At 38.5% G+C, this 20754-nt stretch overlaps 1 protein-coding gene across 1 annotated transcript; it reads right to left on the reverse strand.

Annotated features, from left to right (window-relative positions):
* Positions 1-129: 129 nt before the first annotated feature.
* LOC146369423 (cryptochrome-1-like) lies at positions 130-18872 on the reverse strand. Its single transcript, XM_084910926.1, has 14 exons — positions 17940-18872; positions 10952-11060; positions 10714-10856; positions 10425-10609; positions 9223-9311; positions 8953-9093; positions 6518-6829; positions 5213-5364; positions 4668-4870; positions 3792-3911; positions 3563-3661; positions 2071-2151; positions 1761-1865; positions 130-884 (listed from the first exon to the last, which is right to left on the reverse strand). The coding sequence occupies exons 1-13, from the start codon at positions 18095-18097 to the stop codon at positions 1765-1767; spliced, it is 1893 nt and encodes a 630-aa protein (XP_084767052.1). The 5' UTR covers positions 18098-18872; the 3' UTR covers positions 130-884; positions 1761-1764.
* Positions 18873-20754: the final 1882 nt, after the last annotated feature.

The following is a 20754-nucleotide window of genomic DNA, read 5'->3' on the forward strand; positions in this document are numbered from 1 at the left end:
CCATTGTAATGTGTATCAACTTGAATGAAAACCTGCAAATCTAGAAAGGGCTGATTACATTTGGAAACTGCAAATTTTTCTCAAAGATTGAACTCTGACTTTTGAGTTACAAAGAAAAGACTGAAACTATTTGTATATTTGAAACTGTTTTAATTAAACAAGCACATAGAGAAGGAACAAGAAGCAAGTGAAGCATTTCTCTCCAGTGGTACATTTATTAGGGAGTATATGGGTGGTGGGGTGGTACACCAGGAATATGCAGGCTCTGTAGTCCTCTCACCTTTTCTCAATAAACACAGACGAGGGCAATAACATGATGGTTTGTGTCATATAGAAGTTTGAAGGAATAAAACGAGTCCACTAGTACTGAGACACAGAAAGGATTTTTGCTGATATTTACACTCGATGGGCTCAATGTGGAAAAACTCGGGTGCATTAGCAGACATTTCTGACCATTTATGTTTTAATGGAAGGTCTAAAAATGCATTTCTTTTTATTGAAAATTTTCCCAAAAGAACGACCAATCCACAATGAATTCTCATATCAAAAATATATCAACGGGTCTATGGCTACACAAAGAGAGAAAACACACATACAATATCCAAATATGTACACGTTGTATGTGAGCTGCTTTTAGCAAATTCATTATATACACAAAGACTTTAGTCTCGGCATTATTAACCCAAACAGGAGCACAGTGTAACATCACTGGCTGGCCCACACTGTAAAAATATTCAGTCCGATTAAGTTGAGAAACATGTTTTGTGACAGGTGGGGATGCCCGTCCTGAAGGTGTGTTCGTGCATTGTAGTGCTGTAAGCAACATTTGAGTCCATTTTAGCGTCCGTTTAGTTTTGGCTGTGTTCTCGATATGATTGAAACACCTGCAACAGAAGAAAGAACAATAAGTGGCATGTTCAGACATTTCTGAAAATACATTTAACTCCTTCAGTGCTGACTTTTTCAGCGCACTGAAAAACATTCCAACATGACATCTTAAGGAAAACAAAACATTGAGAATCTGACCTACAACTTTTCCTGTCACATGACCTGAGGTGAGTGAGGGTAATCTGCTGAAATTAGGTGCTTTGAGACCATACAAATATTTACTGCATTACAGGAACTCTGAGTGAAGTAGGTGTACTGTTACTGGTCCAGATGTGTGTCTGCTGTTTGATCGACGAATGAACGGAACACTGGGAATCCGGCATTTAAAGAACATAAACACTGATAAAAAAAAATCAGCCATGTCAACAAACACTCAACTATCTTCCTCTCATCTGAACTCACGATCACAATGGTAGCAGCTGTTTCAGTTAAATCCACAGCAAAGCAAAAGAGATAAAATAAAGAGGCTGAAACATGACTACAAGGAAATGAAAGCAACATGAGGTGGTGCTGCATTTAAACCTCTGGCTGGCAATTACATCACTTCAGAGTTCCTCTTAACAGTGGTTAGTAAACTGCTATTAATTACTGACTTAAAATTTGTGTATCTCATTGTGTGTATATTGTGGATTATAAAGGCAGGAACAGCTGATAAAAACACTGAAAAGGTTTGGCTCATGCCTGCCTTGTTCAGATGGTTTCTACTGGCAGAAACAGTGAAAACAAGGACTGACACTCAGTACGTTTCGCCGTATTATTAAAAACAAGGATTAAAATTCCTATTTCTGACCCCCCTCTCTGAATGCTGCTCACTAAAGTACATCTTGTATGTGTTTTATATAATAATAATAATGTATGAGACTGCAACTGACCTCTTTAGTGGATGCTCTGTCTCTGGACTTTGGAGCTTTTGCTATTCCCAGAGTCCTCACTGTGTCGTTTGCCACTGGTCTGAGTGGTGGGGTGGTGTTCAGACCCTAAAAAAGCATAAGGGCACATTTCAATAAACCATGAAACTATAAATTTCGACTAAATACAAAAACATGGCTTAGAATGAAAACACTCTTTTAGGGGTGGCATGCAGTGATGGTCAAACAGAGGACTGGGACTCAAGTTTTTCAACCAGTTAAGAAAGATTAATAAAAGAAATCATCATCAATCAGTGAAATGTTTCACTCGCACCTTTTTGAATTACAGGACCAGGATTCTGCTGCGTGCCTTCAGTGTAACACATCATACTGGTACTGGCAGCGTAACCTGGAACTTCAATTAAAATTCAAGGATTAGCAGCGGAACACTGAAGAAGATGCATGAAAGGATGCAGTTAATGCATGAAGCACATAAAGTACGCAAAACTCGTTCCACTTGGGGACCGGTTTCATATTGTCCAATCAACTGGAATCCTTTTTTAAAAAAAAAAAAAAAAAAAAGCTGCTTTCGGGTGCTCCCTTATTTACTTTATTTACCAGGGGTCACCACGGTGGGTACTCCGCATTCTTTAATGCTGGATGCCCCAGAGGCACTTGTGTCTCCTCCTGAGATCAAACCACTACACTATAAAACCATTGTGCAAACACCTGCTATATGTTCAAATATCCATCCATTGTCTTCCACTAATAGACTGACTCTATCCCAGCAACTCACATTCAAACCTAAGGGCAATTTACAATCACCAGTTAACCTAACAACACTCACTGCATGTCCGTGGGAGATAGCCAGAGTACCTGGGAGAACCCACGCACACACGGGGAGAATGCGCTGACTCCACAGGAAAGAGCTTCCTGCTTCGAGGCAACAATGCTAACCCCTGCGCCACCGTGCAAACACTGAAATATCATTCTACACAACATGTGCACCACATATCAATGGATGTGGCTTTCTGAACTAAACCACTGAACTAAATCTGAACAGCCTAAAATGTTCTTCAAAAGACATACCTTACATTTAATTAGTCTGTAAAAACAGGCCCCCTGAGCAGTTTGCTGTTATCAAAGATCTAAATGAAATGCAGCGATCAAGGCTACAATCATGTTAAATTTGTTTAAAGAAATGTAAACATGTTTCTTTGTTTTTATTAAAAAATATGTTCAAATGCTGTGATCAGAAAACCATCCACTCCATGTAGACCTGACAACAAATCAGCACAAACAAATGTACTTCCACGTGTTATGAAGGTGTAGGGGCAGTGATAAGCATCGCCACCTCATAACAACAAAGTTTGGAGTTTAAATCAGCTGGTTGTGTCAGGAGGAAAAAAAGTCCTTTTACTTTTCTACTAAATTTAGACTTAAAGGGACCACTGCTCTCTTCTTAATGGTGTGTGAAATTTAGCAAAGTCATGTTCAATGGCTTTTCTCTGGGTTTCTCTGGGTAGCGAAGAGCCAAAGCTTCCCAGCTAATCAGCACGCCTGTTATTGAAGGAAAATATCCTGCAGGGTGAGCAGATTATTTTTCTTAGAATGACAGATGGGTGATGGTCAGCTGCAACTAAAACTAACTGTCTTGTTGTTTAGACTCATAAAAATGTAGAGTCTACAATAAAAAAAAAAACCCTGGAAACTGAGATAATCAGTGATACAGTCCAGTTATAGCACCAGTAAAAACGGCACACACAGGAAAACGATAAGCATCAAGTGGATAATCGAGTGAAGGTGCACGGGTAGTTAGTCCTCACCCTGTTGGTGCATGCCGACGCTGGTTTGCGGATCCCCCTGCACGTACATCATGACACCACTTTGCCAGTCTCCCTGGGAGTGAACTGGCATCTGATAGGCTGAGAAATAAATAAAAGAACAAACAGGTCTTCTTCAAAGAGTTCACTGCCAGAGGCTACACAGGAAGTCATGAAACATCCACAAGTTTGAATTGTCAGAGGAGGAGGAGTGGGTCTCTGTGCCACTTACTAGATGGAGCTGCAGCATCACGTGAAGTCTCAGAGAATCGCATCGAATCTGAGGATGCCTCAACGTTTCCATTTCCATTTCCGTTGCCATTAGAGCCAGATGGAACTGTAGCCAAAAGACCTGAAGACACAGAGAGTTACAGAGTTAGTCCACAACATACACAAACAATATTAAAAACACCAAATTAAAACACTGAAAATGTATATGGTTTAAATACCTCATTTGTAGATATTTATGCTGACTTTGAGTTTTTTTTTCATTACTACTTTTGAGACATTTTAAAATCACTGACTACAGTCCAAAATAAGGCATTTATTTATTTATTTTTAAGTGAATCAGGTATTTTCATTTCCAGCTCTATAATTTTAATCTTAGGTCTAGGAGAGTAGCTTTGTATGATTAACAATGTCTAATAGTTCTTATTGAGCTTTGGTGCTGCCCACCCAAATTAAAAGCTTTGAACAGAAGTGGGTGGGACTTATGAAAGATATCCACTCTCAGTGACATCATCTCAGTGTCAAGATGTGGCATTACTGGGATTATTTACACATCCCAGCCTCGTTATCTGAGCTTTTAACATGAGCATCCATCACTGTAGAAGTGTATACATAACAGAAAGCAAGGAAAAGCCTGATACCTCCACTTCAGAGATATTTGTGGGGTTCAGTCTGTTATTGGAAAGCTGATGGAGCAGAGTGTGTGACATGGACCAAAGGATTGCAAATGACACCAAAGTAGCAGTTTCAGTTGTGTTGAAAAATATTAAAAACAAGGGAAGACTTGTTCTGAAAAAATCTAACTGCAAATCACTGCTTGTGATCCATCAGTTGATCTTTCTTCATTTTAATTTTAATAATGCTGTATCTGCATCCTTACCGAGGCCTCTGTAACAGGAGAGCTGCTGGTAGATCTGTTTCATTCGCTCGATGTTGAGACGGCTGGCCTCTGCATGGTGCACCATAGGCTTTGGATAATGTACTCCAATAATACATTTGGCTGCCTTCTGCACAACCTCTGGAGCGTTCCAGGGATCATAAATATACTTGGCTGGAAATCCCCTCAGAATGGGCAGGTAGCGGCTGAGGGGAGAGATGAAGAGGTTTAGTGGGCATGTGGGTGGGATAATTAATTTCCAGGAAAAGCGTCAACTGCTATGGTGGAATTAACCACCCAAATGTTAGATGGAAATCTCTCAAACACAGACTCCTCTGATACCTTATTTTTGAGTAGGCACACATTTTATTGCTTGGTTGTGTCTGTTTACTAAGTGAGATAATGTGTGTCACAAGAATTTTCACTAAAATGTTTTTTATGGATTTAATTTTACATGTTCAAAGCCTTAGATTTACTGCTGCATTGTAAATTTTTACTGCTCTTGCAAAAATTTTCAAGTACAGATGTTTTGACAGATGCAACCCTACCGTATGTAATCTCCGTTGGGGTCTGTGCGGCGGCCGAAACCCACAGGGCAGTAGCAGTGGAAGAACTGCTGGAAGAAAGAGCTGCAGGAGAGCCACATCCAGCTGCCTGCATTCACACTCCAGTCTGCATCCAGCAGCAGCTCCTCAAACACCTGAAAACACAATCAAAAACATCTCAGATCGACTGGGAAGCAATATTTGGTCCTGCTGAGATGGTTAACAACAAATGAGTCAAGTGTTTGAGTATGACAAAAAAATGACTGTGGGTAAATTTCTGATTAAATATATACAGTTCCCTGATGTCAATTAGCTGCTCCGACAGAGAGGATTTCATGCCGTATTTGGACTGCAGCTGGAGACGATAATCTGTCTCCTGCTCTGTTTTCTGGTTGCTGTGCTGCTAGAGCAGAGCAGAGACTAACGGGCTGCAGTTCATTACAGTTCCATTACAGTTAATGCTGAGGATTAGTGACTTACTAAAGAAGCAGCTGATTATGCTGATCAGCTATTTATTGCCACAAAGTGCTTAGAATATTTAATATTTACTGGGAATAATAATAATGGCAATTAATTTAAAAATGCCACTGTGTCTTGAAAGGAGCGGCACACCCACATGTGAATAATTGGGCACATACACAAACCCCTTCCCCACCACACACAGAACATAAATCCAAGGGAAACACTGATCTACACCTCTGCCCTCATTATGTAAATAAAATAAAATACTATTAAATAGGTGCCAGTATTTTTACTAACACAACAATATTGGCACTTATGGTATAAATTTCTAGTTGATATCTTTTTGTGTACACAAATTTTTAGAAAACTTGACCTCTGACCTTGACCTACAGGTCTAGGGCACCAATATTCAAACTCATCTGAGATATTCAGTAGATGGTATCACTTTCAAAAATACCCCCATAGGGTAGGGTTCAGTCTTGTATTTGCAACCAGAAGAAGAATACAAGTCTCAGACGTTTGTGCATAATTTTAGATTATTAGACGAGGAAGCTATAGCCTCCTTGTACATACAGTCTGTTTTCAGCTCCACAGTGAAGAACCATTTGGGGTTTTCAGGGCTTTCGTTTGTTAAATGTTCATGAAGAAAAAAAACCCATATAAATGTATTAAGTAGTCCATTACTCACTATAAACAGTAGCTTCTAAAAGCAAAAAACTAATTTTGGATGCAAGCAAGTAAACTTATATTCTATCTTTAAACTCCCCAAGTGGTGTTTGGTATGAATTAAATAGAAACCAGATACTAGCATTACTCCCATCAGAACAATAGTAGGACACTGTCTACCTTCATTCCCTCCTCCCAGCTAATCCACAGGTCTCCTCTTGTCAGGAAACAGGCCACAGCATGCCTAGCCAGGTGGTGGATCCATCCTTCCTGCCTCAGCTGGGTCATGATGGCATCGATCCAGGGGAAGCCGGTGCGGCCTTCTGCCCACTTGGCCAGCGCTTCGGGGTTGCGGTCCCAGGGTATCTGAACGCAGATGGGGTTACTCTCCATCTTGTCGAAGCAGGGGTTGTTGGTGGCCGCTGTGTAAAAGAACTCACGCCAAAGCAGCTGACCGTAGAGCGAGAGAGGAGGGGAGCTGTTCTTCTTCACCTTGTCAAGTAGGAGAAAGACACGTTACTGTCTGAGGCAGTCAGAGATTTGACTACACCAGCTGTATATTATGCAGGAGGGTCTTTTTTCTGTTTTTTTAAAGTAAAATTATTATTATTATTATTATTATTAGTAGTAGTAGTAGTAGTAGTAGTAGTGGCAGTAGTAGGTAATGTGATAAAAGATAAAGACTAAACCACTACATTACTTTAGCTCATTTACATATAAGCACTTGAGTCCAAACATACAACGAAAAAATTCAAGAGGGAGGCAGTACTGGTTAATTCACCTCATTACAGAATAAACTGTGAATCATTACATGGCAAAATAAACAGCCAGAGCATTAAATCACCCCTGCAAATATATCTGATGTCACAGTACTGGGTGTACCTTCCATGACTCACTCCTTGTGTTGGGTTTTTTCCATTACTCATATCTGTTATGGGCCCCATTTTGTAGACAATTGGTGTGTGTGTGGGTGTCTGGCCTTGCCACTCGGTCATCTCCTGTTCTGCCATCAGACTGTACCCCCAAAAGCTTTCCACCAATGATGCTCTCAGCCTGGTGATACGCATACCAAACTCACCAGCATGCCTAAAAAGATTCCAGCTCAGTGCAGCACCACTTAACTTACTCAACAATCAGCCAAATCGCAGCCTGCTACTACCAGCCACGGCCTTCAGTCAGCCCCGCTGCAACCATATAGTAAATCCCTGTCTCTTGCACTCAGATCTGAGTCAGTGTTTTCGATTCCTCCCTGTGAGGTAAAGTGTCTAAAAATGAAACATGTAAAAAGGGACAAAAATCCTTCATCTTTTTTCTTATATTTAATCAAAAATAAATAAATAAATACAGTAATAGTTTACACTTAAATATTACACCAAGAATAGGGACTTGGAGTAGCGCTATTGTTTCCAGGGCAGTCCCAGGACTCACTGGAGAGATTATATCTCTCAGCTAGCTAAGTACAACTCTGTGTCTCCCCCCCAATGAGCTGGAGAAGGTGGGCACGGTGAGGGAAGCCTGATTGCTCTGCTTAAGACTGCTGTCCCTGTCACCCAAACCCTGATAAGCTGCAGACAATGGATTGATTGACAGACGGATAATCCACCACAGTATCAAAAATCTGCACTTGACTCTGATATGCATACTGGTTTTAATTACTACATTCACCAAGATGTATGATGACCTGGTTAATTTTCTTTTTCAACAGCTGTTTTATGAGAAAATTATTTCAATATATTAATCATTTTATCAGTAAAAAAAAGTTCCTATTAATACAAGGAGAAGATATCCTGGAAACCTTCTCCCCCTGAGCGTGAAAGATAAATTACCTTAATTACAGCGTCTTCTGTTCACACTTCAGTTCAAACAATGTTTTACTCTCCTAACAAGGCTGGGAGATTAATCACATTTTCATTTTCATTTTAATTCAGGCCATCCATTATCAGAAAGATCAAACAAGATGGTTAAGATATTATGGCTATCGATTGTTTTTCTTGTGTTACAAATCCTTATCACCTTTTCCATAAAGCACAGCGGTGTGCTTTAATCCACCCTAAAAGTCAAAAGTCGCTAACAGTTTAGCTGAGCTGGGCCAAGAATATGTAAATAGAGGCTTTGTCAACAGGATTGATGGCAAATAATTTTCACAATGGGACACATGAGAAAATGGGACTTTTGTGGGAGGGGCTGCACTAATAAGCTTATAAAGAGATCAAATTAATATTGAGCAGAACCAAATGCAGTTTGTTGGTGTAACCCTCCACTACAATCGTAGTTTCTCATGTGGCCCCTTGGGAAAATGAAATGGCGACCCCTGATCTAGAGGAAATAAAAGACATTCATGGTTGATTGCATCTGCTCTATCTGAAGGTTTCTCACCCAGTCTGCTTTTAATCCTGCAACATGATGTAAATTCTGACCAGGACGACCATTGTCATATGACAACTGTAATTCTGGTTGTCAAGAAGATGACTTTGTTCACAGTTTTGAATCTGATTTACACATCAGGTTGGGTTCTTGTGGAACATATCCTTCATATCCTTATTTAAAGACTTCAAAGATAATTAGAAACCCAATTTTTTAAGTGTAATTAATTAAGTATATTCCTACACACTTACCTTCCTGTAGAGGTCAGTAAGCTTAAAGTAGAAGAGACGGCAGGAAAGGCAGCCGAAGCGCAGGTAGGGGCTGAGGCCTGTGGGGCTGGCAAGCAGTGAGTTGGCGTTCATTCTAGGACGTTCAAAGTTTGCCACCCATGCCTGATAGCAACAATCACATGAAAACCTGAGACTTGTATCACAGTGAAACTCATTTTAAATGACAGAGCAGTGGGATTGTACTAAAATAAAAAATGATTTAACAAAAATTCTCTGCTCGATTTGCCTGACCTTCCTCTCCAAGTGCCTCTCAAGTCGTGTGAGAGCTTCAGTCTCTCCTCCTGGCCACACAGCTGAGGACAGGCCTTCAGTATCAAAACCTGCAGGGGTCAAATTAAAACTCACATATTATCATTTTTCATATATTTTTAATTCCCTGAAAAGAATATGTGCAGTTTATACCATTTTAGTAATCTTCATTATGACCAGAAGAGGGCAAACCAACACAACAAGAGGGATAACTACATGTGTAGGTAGATTTATTTAAAGAGGGCTTTTTATTCCTGTCCTTGATCATTTTTTGTTTTCTTTTTTTTTTATAATTCTGTTTATTAAATTTTTATAGATAAATGAACAAAAAAATACAAAAGAAACAACAAAAAAGGCAAAAGTAATCAGTAATGCAACAGGACAGTGTCCTGTGTTTTTTTATGAAGAAATACAACAAGTAATATATGAATCCATATATGAAGGCCAAAAATAGGGCATGTCCATGTCCATGTTATGTGTTTAAATGCAGATTATGCTCAAGCCCCAGAAGTTTCACTAGTTTTCTTTATAACTGCTGAGAAAATATATTTTTGTGTTGTTAAGACATTTTTAAACATGAACTGCTAAGGAAGATATTACCCCTAACTAATTTTAGACATAAAAACAGAATGAAAAAGTTATTCACTACTACTAGAAATAAGTTTAAAAAGCTACAGAAAACCCAGGGAAATCTAATAACTCACTGCTAATGTTGATTTGAGCAGATAACATCTGCTCAGTCATATTTTCTTACTACAGTTAGATTAATATCTGACAACTCTTTCCTCAAATCAGCAGCTATGTGTTAAGTCTGACACAGGACTCCTATTCTACCCTTGGCATCATAATCTGTATATAAAAGATGGACATGTTACTATATGAATTATTAATTAGTGAGGTCTGGTATAAAGCCTCCAACTTGGAATTGTCCCTAATGCATGCGTCCATCTTGGTGGTGAGTAAGAGTGAATCTGATCCAATTTAAGACACACCTGCAATTACGTCCATCATTTACATGCAGTTTATGTTTGCTGCACAGACTGTATGTAAATACAGTAACAGCTGCTGGGTCTAACAATCTCTGGTGGAAACTCAGCTTTAGACAGCTACTAGTAGTGCTGCTTTTTTCCACAAATGAAAATTACTTATTACAATTACATTTCATTACATAATTTAGACCTTACCGAGTTCCTCCAGGGAGGGGACCCCAAACTTCTCATCATGATCTTCAGACAGAGGGGTAGTGCATTTCCCCATTATCTCAGCAGTGATGGACTCCGCAGGCACCTCCACAGGGTCCATACGACTGATGAGAGTCTGGAATCGCTTGTAGGTGAGGGGAGACTGACCCCCATTTAACTCTATGATCCTGCAGATGCAAAGATCAGAAACAGATTCATAAAAAAAACTTGCTCAGGACAAAGAACAATATGACAGCACTGTTTGTTGTGGTAAGGTGTGATAATAACTTACTTGTCCAGTTCATAGAGTGTGTGGGAGATGCGAACTGTCACCTCAACTCCAGCCTCAGAGGCCAGCTTCTTAATAGCTGCATCTCGCTCTTTCCCAAAGGGCTCAGAGTCGTACTCATATGACAGACGAGTAATTTTCCACTCCTGGAAAAAAGGAGTAAATCGTAGAATGTTTAGGATTCACACAAAATGTTTGAAGCACTGTCGGTTGTGCAGCTTAAATCAGATTCAAGTTTCACCTTGAAAAGTCTGGGAAAGACATCGGTGGGTTGGCCTCGGATCACAAACAGACGAGAGTTGAGCTTACGGAGGCTGGAGTCCAAGTCCTCAAGACTCTGCAATAAGAACCTGCAGATGACAAGGAAATCTGTGTCAATGTTCATAAAGATGCTACAATATCAGTCACTGCATGATGAAGGAGTTTGATTAGGGAGTACAACTATTGATTTTAGATTATACAGGCAAAAGGTAAAATGCCCTTAAAAGAGTAGAAGTTTCCATTCACTTTGCTCTTTGACATTTTTATACAGCTGAATTAAATGAGACCACTCCTTCAAAATCTTTTTTTCTAAATTACCAATTGACTAAGACATACCAAACATCTTATATACTGAAGATTTGAAGTCAATGACCAAATTACATGAAATTATCTATTTTTATTGCACTTTATTGAAGATATATCCTATGTAATAAAAGACCTTTAAGCTCTACTCAACTTTAATCTGATTTGCACACTAAGGAAAATACTTATCTTTTCTTATCTGCCTACATATAAAAAAATGTGTAAATCAACTGAAGTTGATGTGTGATGTATTTGCTTGTTGCATGTACATATCCTGTCATGCAAACTCTAAAAATATCCCTTCAACACCAAAAATACATAAATATATGCTATAACTGACATTTTTCATCTGACTTTTAAACTAGATTTTTTTTATATCAGTTATTCAGTTTTAAATGCGTTTATTCAATCATTTATTGAGCTATTCCTTAATTAAATTATGTTTGGACCTTTGTCTCTCAGAAGGAATAAAACTAATAAATAGTTATAATGGGGAAATTACATATTTGTACAACTTGGATTAATGCCGATATATATCTAGAATCCTATTATGTCAGAATATTATTTATATCAATTTAATGGCATATCAGTTTTTTTTTTCTATTAAGGCATTTCTTTACTAATTTTTGATTTTGGCAGTTTTTGGTCCCCCACATAATTTCACCTCCACTTTGCATGAACAAAGTTTGACAAGACTTATTCCACTATTGTCATAGCAGATTATTATTACGTTCTTGTTTTTCCAAGTTCAAATTTACTGTCCTTGCTCTACATAGCCCACGTTGATAAAATGTAAAATGTTATTTCTTTAAGTAACAAAAACAAGACATGTAAGATTAGCAAATGTACACCAGTGTGGGACAAACTGTGGGGTAAAACAGGACTGTTTAGCTAAAGCACAATATCTCTTCATATCAAGTGTCCCTTCACCTCCTTAATTAAAAAAAAAAAAAAAGCCAAGGCTGAACACACACTCAAGGCTGAATCATGCAGACGGTGCATGAGTTGACCAACCCTCATCCATGAGTTTAATCATCTCTGTATGCGACGTCAGCCATCATTTAAATACAATGTGCTGACCTAACTGGTGGAAGTATGAACCAGCATTAACATTTTATTGGTTTAACAACAGTGCAATAACTGAACTATAGTATAATTTGCTTCTGTTTTTATATGTTCTCCAAAATAAAAAATACCAACTGTAAGCATCAGAACACACACCCACAGGTACACACACATGTAAACACAAAGCGGCAGTAATGTGGTGCTTCCCGTTCTGTTGCTATAGGTAACAAAATTTGTAGGTGGATGCTTCCTGTATCATTCCGGTCTAATTATGTCTTTTACTGATAAGACAGCCAGGTAAGGGCTTCTAGTGAACTTTATGTAGTTTTCATTGTTATTAAAGCTTAAATACTTTGCAAATATTATTCAGCCAGGCACCTGACCTAATCTATTGTCATGTAAAGAACACAAGGGGTGTGGGTTTTAAGGTTTTAAGGTAAATAAGGAAGACATTTTAACTGCATAACCGCAACATGATCAAAGCCGAAAAATATGTAAACAAATGTCCCCAAACTAACAGTAAACAGAAATACAGGTATTAACTTACAGGGAACTCTGGGTATCTCCGCTAAGACTACTGGATAGGCGGCCAGAAATAAATGGATGGATGGTATTTATTAATTATTAAATCTATTCATTTATCTGTGTATTACGGTTCTTCTGAAACTCCAAAATTTGTTTTCCCAAACTTATTTTTTTTTATTCTTTATGTATTATATATGACATGGGGGGTCAACTTTGTGGGTACTGGCTGAAACAGGAAAGTAAGCCTAGAGCCAGGAGATCGGCAATTTCATGTATTCATGGGAACATTAACTTTTTTCTTTTTTTTTTAGATTAAGGCCTCTGTACACCGCACTCCTCGTAGCGCCGAGACAAATCGTGGATAATGTCATTATATGTTGATAACAATTTGACACAGGAAATACATCGCTTTCGCGAGTTTTTATTCAAGCTTTAACAGTGCTTTGAGAAATGATAATATCATATCAGTGTGACACAAAGCAAGTGAAACTTCATTAATGATAAGAGTGAATTGTTGTTTAAGACTAGCTACAATAGTGGTGTCTTTGTTGAGTGTGAGCTGCAGTACAGCTAACAGACTTCCTACATCCTGAACCAGATTATTCCTGCCAGTCCAAGGTCATTTCCTATGCCAGCTGCTTTGCTCTCCTGACCTGTGAAGACAGTTTGATTCTGCAAAGCTAGACTCAGACTACTCAGAGTCCTTAAGCTATGTTCATCTATGGTATTCAAACAGAGACAGAGCTGTGCTGGATTCGGTGTTAAAAGAAATCCATTCATGCCTGTTTTTCATTATTTTCACTCCTACATCTGTCCTATTTTTCAAACAACTCCACAATAATTTCAACCAAATGAACCTTCATAATCATGGGCCACCCAGCATGAGAATTTCAACTAGCTTAAACAGATCTGAAAATGGATATCAGATGGATGCAGCTTTGTTGGGATTAGTGTTCAAAGCAGTGTGCCACACCAGAGTTGGGTCTTTTGCAGAAGCAGGCGTGCAGAAGTAGGTCAAAAGGAAGAGAGAAATGGATAGGTTTTTTTTCTTCCTAACACACTGACCTACTTATGCCATGCCTGTCGCTGGTGGAAAGGAGGGAAAGTTATAATGATTATGTCATCTGGCATTGGCCTACCTTAATCACTGAGGATCACCGCCTACATCTGAAGAAAAGGGAGTGCTCGCTCTTTAGCAGGCAATTCAGATGATAAAAAAAATGTGCAGAAACAGGTGCCAGTTATAGCAGCTGCAGGCTACAGGGAGATTTTTACAGCGTCCTCATATTTTGGACCTTTGCTTGGTTTAACTTTGAGTAAAGTTTACTGAGATATAAAAACCAGAAGCACAACAGTACAGTGACACAATTGAAACAAAGCAGTATATGCCATCTTTGAATTCAGCAAATTCAGTCAAATAAGTTATTAGCTAACAAATCTGAACTAGGCATTTCCTTCATGCTTTATTTGTACTGGGAGAATAATTAATATATTTCACCCAAGCTCTATTTTCACCAGGTGAGTTTTTGGACTACAAATAAGAGATTCTGGTCTTACACCATATTACATGTCTGATTTGTGCATAAAAAAAATTAAACAAAAGGAATGAATCAGGGCATGCCGAGTGAACTGCGTGGGCTCTGCGTCAGCCCAGGCTGCTCTTACATAACTGCAGAAGCATAACAACATGGATGCTCATAACTGGCCCGACTTTTATGCTCCCCTTCTCTTCAAGAGACGGCATGGGACTGCAACGCAAACCAAAGCTCACGACGGGAACAGAAACATAAAACACAAAGGGAGACCCCTACTGTACTTTAAACCTCAGGGGTACTTTCATTCATCCAGCACCTGCCTGTAGACCATTAAAACTGCCAAGTGAGATGCTGCATTTTCTATACAGAAGCAGGAAGCTGAGTTCTACTGAACATATAAGTAAAAAGGATGCCAACTGTTTGTTTTTACTAGGGAATTTTCCAGAAAACTGTCAGCCAATGGGTATCAGACCATTAAAGTCAACGGTCCACGCACTTATCTCCAACACATGACCCTGTAAAGCTTTATATACTTCTTTGTGTCACTAGACACAAGCAGCCTGCTACTATCTTGGTTGTGAAACAATCGGAGACACATGCTGACAGTCTGGAGGTCATGAAATGTCAGTTACATAAAATTCTTCATCATAAAATCTTTAGAAATGTGGGACTATAGGGTCAAAATTAGACACTATATAGTCGTATGTCATTTTAAGAAAAGCCAAGAAATATGCAAAAATAAAACAGCCATCTAAAGTGCATTTTTAGCATCTAAAGTTTAGTCCGAACAGTTCAGACTAAAAACGGCAAACCTCAAGAGAATATGAAGATGCTTAAGATCCTTTCCCACATGTGGAACACAGCAGGAAATAGTGTGCTAAGACGCATTCACACAACTGATAATATTCAGTGTGGTTTAGGCAATAGAGCTGCCTGGACAGAAGATACAGAAGGGAGGATACATGACCCTCACTTGCTAGAAGTAAATGCGCCAGATTATTGAGAGTATCTTGGTAGCTTGCAGATCCACGTTTATGATATTTGAGGTGAGTGTCAAGATGTGAAACAGGCAGTAATGTGAGAGAACAGAAGCTATAATATACAAAGAACTTCACTGTAGTGAAGTGTTAAAAGCAGGGAAAACTCTGTGAGGCAGCCATTTTTTGTGTTTCACATTTGTGAAGTGAGAAAACAATGTTTTAAACTTTGATGTTTTTTATTTTCTCACTTCTTCCTCTTTGTGGTGAACTCTGCTGTCACTGCCTTCCTGTTCACAACAGCTTCTCAACCAGCAGTCATTTAACCTACAAACAACTTCATCACATAGGAGGTATACACACAAATGCATCTCCAGAGTCTTTGCATAGGCTGAATTCCCTCTCTCTTCACACCCAATGCTTAATTCTCACACCATCATAATCTGGCATCACACTGACCCTGTATTAGGGAGCTGGTTGGGTAAATATCGAATAAACCAACTAGGTCAAATACTTGCGTCCTACCAAAGTTCATAGATGCAGTGCACGTGTGGAAACGGCTCAAAGCAATTTAGCATTTACAGCTCTGTCTGAGATCCGTACATTCATGTGTCTAATCTTTACAGAGGAAATATTTACTGATCCGAATGTAATTCACAATGCTACAACCATGTAACACAAACCACAGTTAATATATGTGGTTTGTGCTGAAATGAGTCAAAGAAACTGAATATGAAAGTGTTTGAGATCTGCTGATGTGCAATAAACCACTTTATAAACAACAGTTTACCATTATATCATCAGCTGAAAGTCATTTAACAATAATTAGAGTTTACCAGGGAGGTGAAAATACTGTTTACCCATCTGAGATCTTAGTCACCTTTTGAAGGACAGCGTAATGTTATAATTTATGTGTGTAGTCAGTATTCATTATGCCTGATCTAACTGATATAATTGACGTTTCTCCTGGTTTTGATGTTTTGTTTCAAAGTGATAACTTAGTGAAGATTATAGTTTAGCGAACAATACATCAGAGGAAGTAAGTGAGTGCAAATATATGTTAGTGACCTTATATACAGTTTATGTCATAATTTGCTGTACTTTGCTATACCTCGTATATGTAGGTCAAAATTCAGGTGACAGTGCAGCAGCTCCATGGCCTCTTTTTGTTTGGTTCATTTAGAAAACACCCAGGCTTTCTTTGTTTGCAAAAACAAACAAAACTTGGCAATCAACATCTCAAACAATGTAACAGCTTTGACCTCAAATGCAAGATAAAACCAGTTGGGCAATGCTTTGCCATGCTATTCCTTACATACTTTGTGATTTTGGCAGAAAGTCTTGTTCCTCTTACTTTAAGTAACTGGGGTTTTTACAGTTCTCCCAAAAAGATTTTGATTGGTTTTTTTTGGGTTCATAATTCCATCAATTTTGACAAGATCTCCAACACCACTGTCTGAAACACAGCCTAGCTCACATGAGAATCTCAAACATGTTTTCCATATGGATGTATACACTTACTGTTGTACCTCTCTCCTGACCTCTGTACATTTCAATGATGGTGTGAAAAAATTTCAAATTTGGATTTATCACTCCATCAGACCTGTTGCCACTACTTTTTAATTCAATTCTTGTGTAATTTGGTAAACCTCAGCCTTTTGTCCCTGCTTCCTCTCCTTATTAAGAGTGGCTTTTTGACAGCCAAATGACTGAGGTCATTTCTGATAAGACATCAGTTAAGAGTAGATGGATCAAATGTGTCATGTCTTTGCTGGATTTTTTTCATGTTCCTTAAGAACGTGACTTTCAGATACTGTTTATCTACTATTTTTTTTTAGGCCTGAAACAACTTCTTTTGTCCTGAGCTTGTCCTATTTCCTCAAATTTTTTAAGGACACAATGCACACCATGTCAAGATACCACACATTTTCAGTTAATACCTCTTTGGGGATCACCTTGTTGGCACAAGAATAGTTTTTTATGCCTGTCAAACTGTTATCTTACTATATTTTAGGCATTTGTTAAATATTCAAATAAAGAAATGAGAGCAAATTATGTGTTTTTGTGACAGCCTGCTAGTAACAAAATGACAAACAATACAATTTAAAACTGGTTTGTTGCCATGTTGTATGTGATTTGTAGACAACATTTGTTCATCCCTTTAGTTAGGGACCTGGTCAGGTACAAAGACTGGACTCAATATAGGTGAAAAAGCAGCCAAAGTCTCAAGAAAAATGTTGAAAGATCTTCAGCAAGCATGGAGAACATTTCACAAGACCACTTAAAAATATTACAAATAATCTAGCTCCTTGGAAGCTAAATATAAGACTTTTGCAAAGTACTGCATATCCTGTTGCTATGTTATTACAGCCATTAGGAAACACAACAGCCAGAAAGAGACATGAAACCGTCACAAAGATACACAAAACAACAATATATGCTATATGTTATGTAAATGGTTACAAATGTGCCGTTTGCAACCGTTTTTATCTTGTGCTGTTGTTAATGCATCCTGTTGTGCTACATGTGTGGTAGCGCGTGGTTAAATTCACGCTTCCCTCACCTCCACCTGTTGATGCCAACGTTGGAAGAGCCCGCAAACCAGGGGTCGAGGATGTAGACGCAGCGGACCGTATCCGCTCCCAGCAGAGATTCCTTGAGCGACGGGTTGTCGTGGAGCCGCAAGCCCTTCCTGAACCAGTGGATCGTATTAATGACCATTACTCAACTGGACGAGTCCTTTTCTTCCTTTTTGATAGAGGTCAACAGTCTTTTGGTGCTCACTCGACTTTTATCCCAACTACTCACTCACAGTTTCTTTTAAGAAGAAAAAAATACCACCTTGACTAAAAATTGGTTTGAAAAAGAAATCCTTTTGGGGTTCAATAACGCAGTCCAACTTTTATAATTATCCTTGCTCTAACAGAGCTTTTTCCATAGTGTCGAAAAATGTAGAAACCGCTGGCTGCTGAACCATTTGGGCTCGAGGCAAAGCGCGCGCTCCGGCAATATGACAACTAACGCGGCGGGCTTTAGGACCCGGTGTGCTGCGGAGAAGTAGAGCGGCTCGTTGTATAACTTGTTTTTCTGAATGATGAAAAAATTAACGTATAAATATATGCTAACACTCCTGGGCGGGCCTGCTTTCTACAGACATTAATTAAGTCAAACGCAATAACAGAGTACTTAACTGGCCTGTAATCTAAGCCCACAAGACACTGTGGCAAGACCGGCTGTTCCGTGCCGCGAATACCAGGGAAGCTGGTTATGTAAAATACAATTTCTAACAGAAATATTGTAAAATTCGTCGTCCTACTGTTAGCTAGACCAATACTTAGCTGTTATAACCGCTTCTCGATTCCGTATAACCCGTTTGCCTCACTGTTGAGCTGATATTTTGAGCTGCGACCTCAAAAGATTTTCCTTTACAACGTCCACGAATAGCTGCTCAACCTCTTCACCGCACCTACAGCCGAGATTCCGCCCACTGCCAACGTGCGCAGTTCCGAGCCTTCTGATAGGTCCGAATCGCTTTGTGCGTTTCGCGGCGTGGTCACGTTTTTCCAGCGTGCTTTCTGCATGCCAGCATGCACAGATAACTTACCCGCTTGGTGTTACTGGTGAATTATGACCTCTTATGGCGGACTGAACGGACATTTCACGTCAGCGGGTCAATTAACCAAGTTTGGCTAATAATCTTAAGAGTAAAGCAGACTCGGAAATCTTAACCATACTCGAGTGTTTCTATATGTTTACTTCATGTTTTGTAACAGGTTAATGAAAAAATAAAACAAATACAAATGTGAGTTACAGAGGTTACGCGCACAGACTTTAAAGACTTATTGGGGTAAAAATGTGGAGCTTTAACAATAAAAAAAGAGTCCTCATCAGTTACAAGAGTGCGCTGGCTTGTTTATGCTAAAAGAACCCGGATGTGCACATGAAGTCCGGCATGATCGAGTGGCACTCGCTTCCTTGTCAGTGTGTGTGCATGTGTGGTCTAGTGCAATATGAAGTGTAGCTCGTAGTTAACATAATATGAATTCTAATTTTCTGAATTTGCTCTTAAATTTGCCCAACCTACAAACAAAAGACAGTGAACTTGTGAAAACTAGTTTTTATTTGTCACTTTATATTCATTACACTACATTTTCTTTTTACCTACTTAACCTCCTATATTTCAGAAAGCTGTTCCAATTGCCTTGTTTCCTGAAAGGTTTCATAAAAGTAAACGTGTACATCTGAATATTGTAAATAATAATATCAGCGGTAGTAATCATTCGCAGTTGTCGTAGTCGAATAGGAAACTTTATACTCTTTATTATCCCAAAAAAGAAATGCGTCACAACACTCTTACATAAAACGGCTTGTAATTATGCAAGATGCAAAATGCTGCCTTGGCCTGTGAAGTAGTGCCGACTTTTGGCCACTGAGGGGCAGTATAGTATCATGTCAGTAGGCCCCCTTACTTTGCTCATGATGATCAATTGTATCGACACATGATAATGACAAGGCCTATGTAAATGTGATGTCATGTATTATCATTATTCATCATAATGATATGAAAAATAAGAAAAAGTGCAGTTAGAAATGCAAATTTATATTATACTTATGATCAAAATCCAGAAATTATCTTACCTTGAAATTCATTATAATTATTATTATTACTACATAAAAGAAACAAGGAAGAATGAAACACACACACACACACATATATATATATATATATATATGAAATCAAGTTTATAGCACTTATCTATCAAAACTAACATTACAGTTACAAGTGTTTTCCAGAAACAGTGTAAAATAGCAAACTGGAAGGAAATTACAAAGTAATCGATTACGGCAATGTTAAAATTAGAACAAGGTATAATGTGATTTCAATTGTAATGCCATTCATCCATTTATCCATTCATCTTCTTCCACTTGTCTATTTCAGCATCACAGTGGGGTGGAGACTATCCCGGCTGCCATAGGGCAAAAGGTGGGTTTCACCCTGGACAGGTCACCAGTCTGTCGCAGGGCTAACATAAAGACAGACAGCCATTCCCAAACAAATTCGCAACTCAGTTGTAATAAATAACCTAAAATTAATATTTAAAAATATAAATGTTAACAAAATAAGATGGAGTTTAGCTAGGAATGTCAAAAACACAAAATTATACAAATATTTATATTTTAAAAAGCCTTGGAATAAAAAAAAATGTTTAACTATATATGTCTATCATAAACCCATATAGAGTTGTAGCTCGTTTTTAAAATGCCAGCAACACTTTAGTCCCCCTTTTTTTAAACCTGGTCTCAGACATAGCGTTTTTAATAGTTTTCTAATATAGAGACATAACACAGTATACAGCAATATACTCTACATATAATTA

Source organism: Perissodus microlepis, chromosome 17 (assembly GCF_051167445.1).
Source record: "Perissodus microlepis isolate ML-2025 ecotype Zambia chromosome 17, ASM5116744v1, whole genome shotgun sequence".
NCBI lineage: Eukaryota > Metazoa > Chordata > Actinopteri > Cichliformes > Cichlidae > Perissodus > Perissodus microlepis.

Coding starts and splice junctions, on each gene's coding strand:
- LOC146369423 (XM_084910926.1), bottom strand. CDS start 18,097: ATGGTCATTAATACGATCCACTGGTTCAGGAAGGGCTTGCGGCTCCAC. Junction 10,610..10,713: donor ACACTCTATGAACTGGACAA/GTAAGTTATTAT, acceptor TTGCATCTGCAG/GATCATAGAGTTAAATGGGG. Junction 2,152..3,562: donor CGTCGGCATGCACCAACAGG/GTGAGGACTAAC, acceptor TTTTAATTGAAG/TTCCAGGTTACGCTGCCAGT.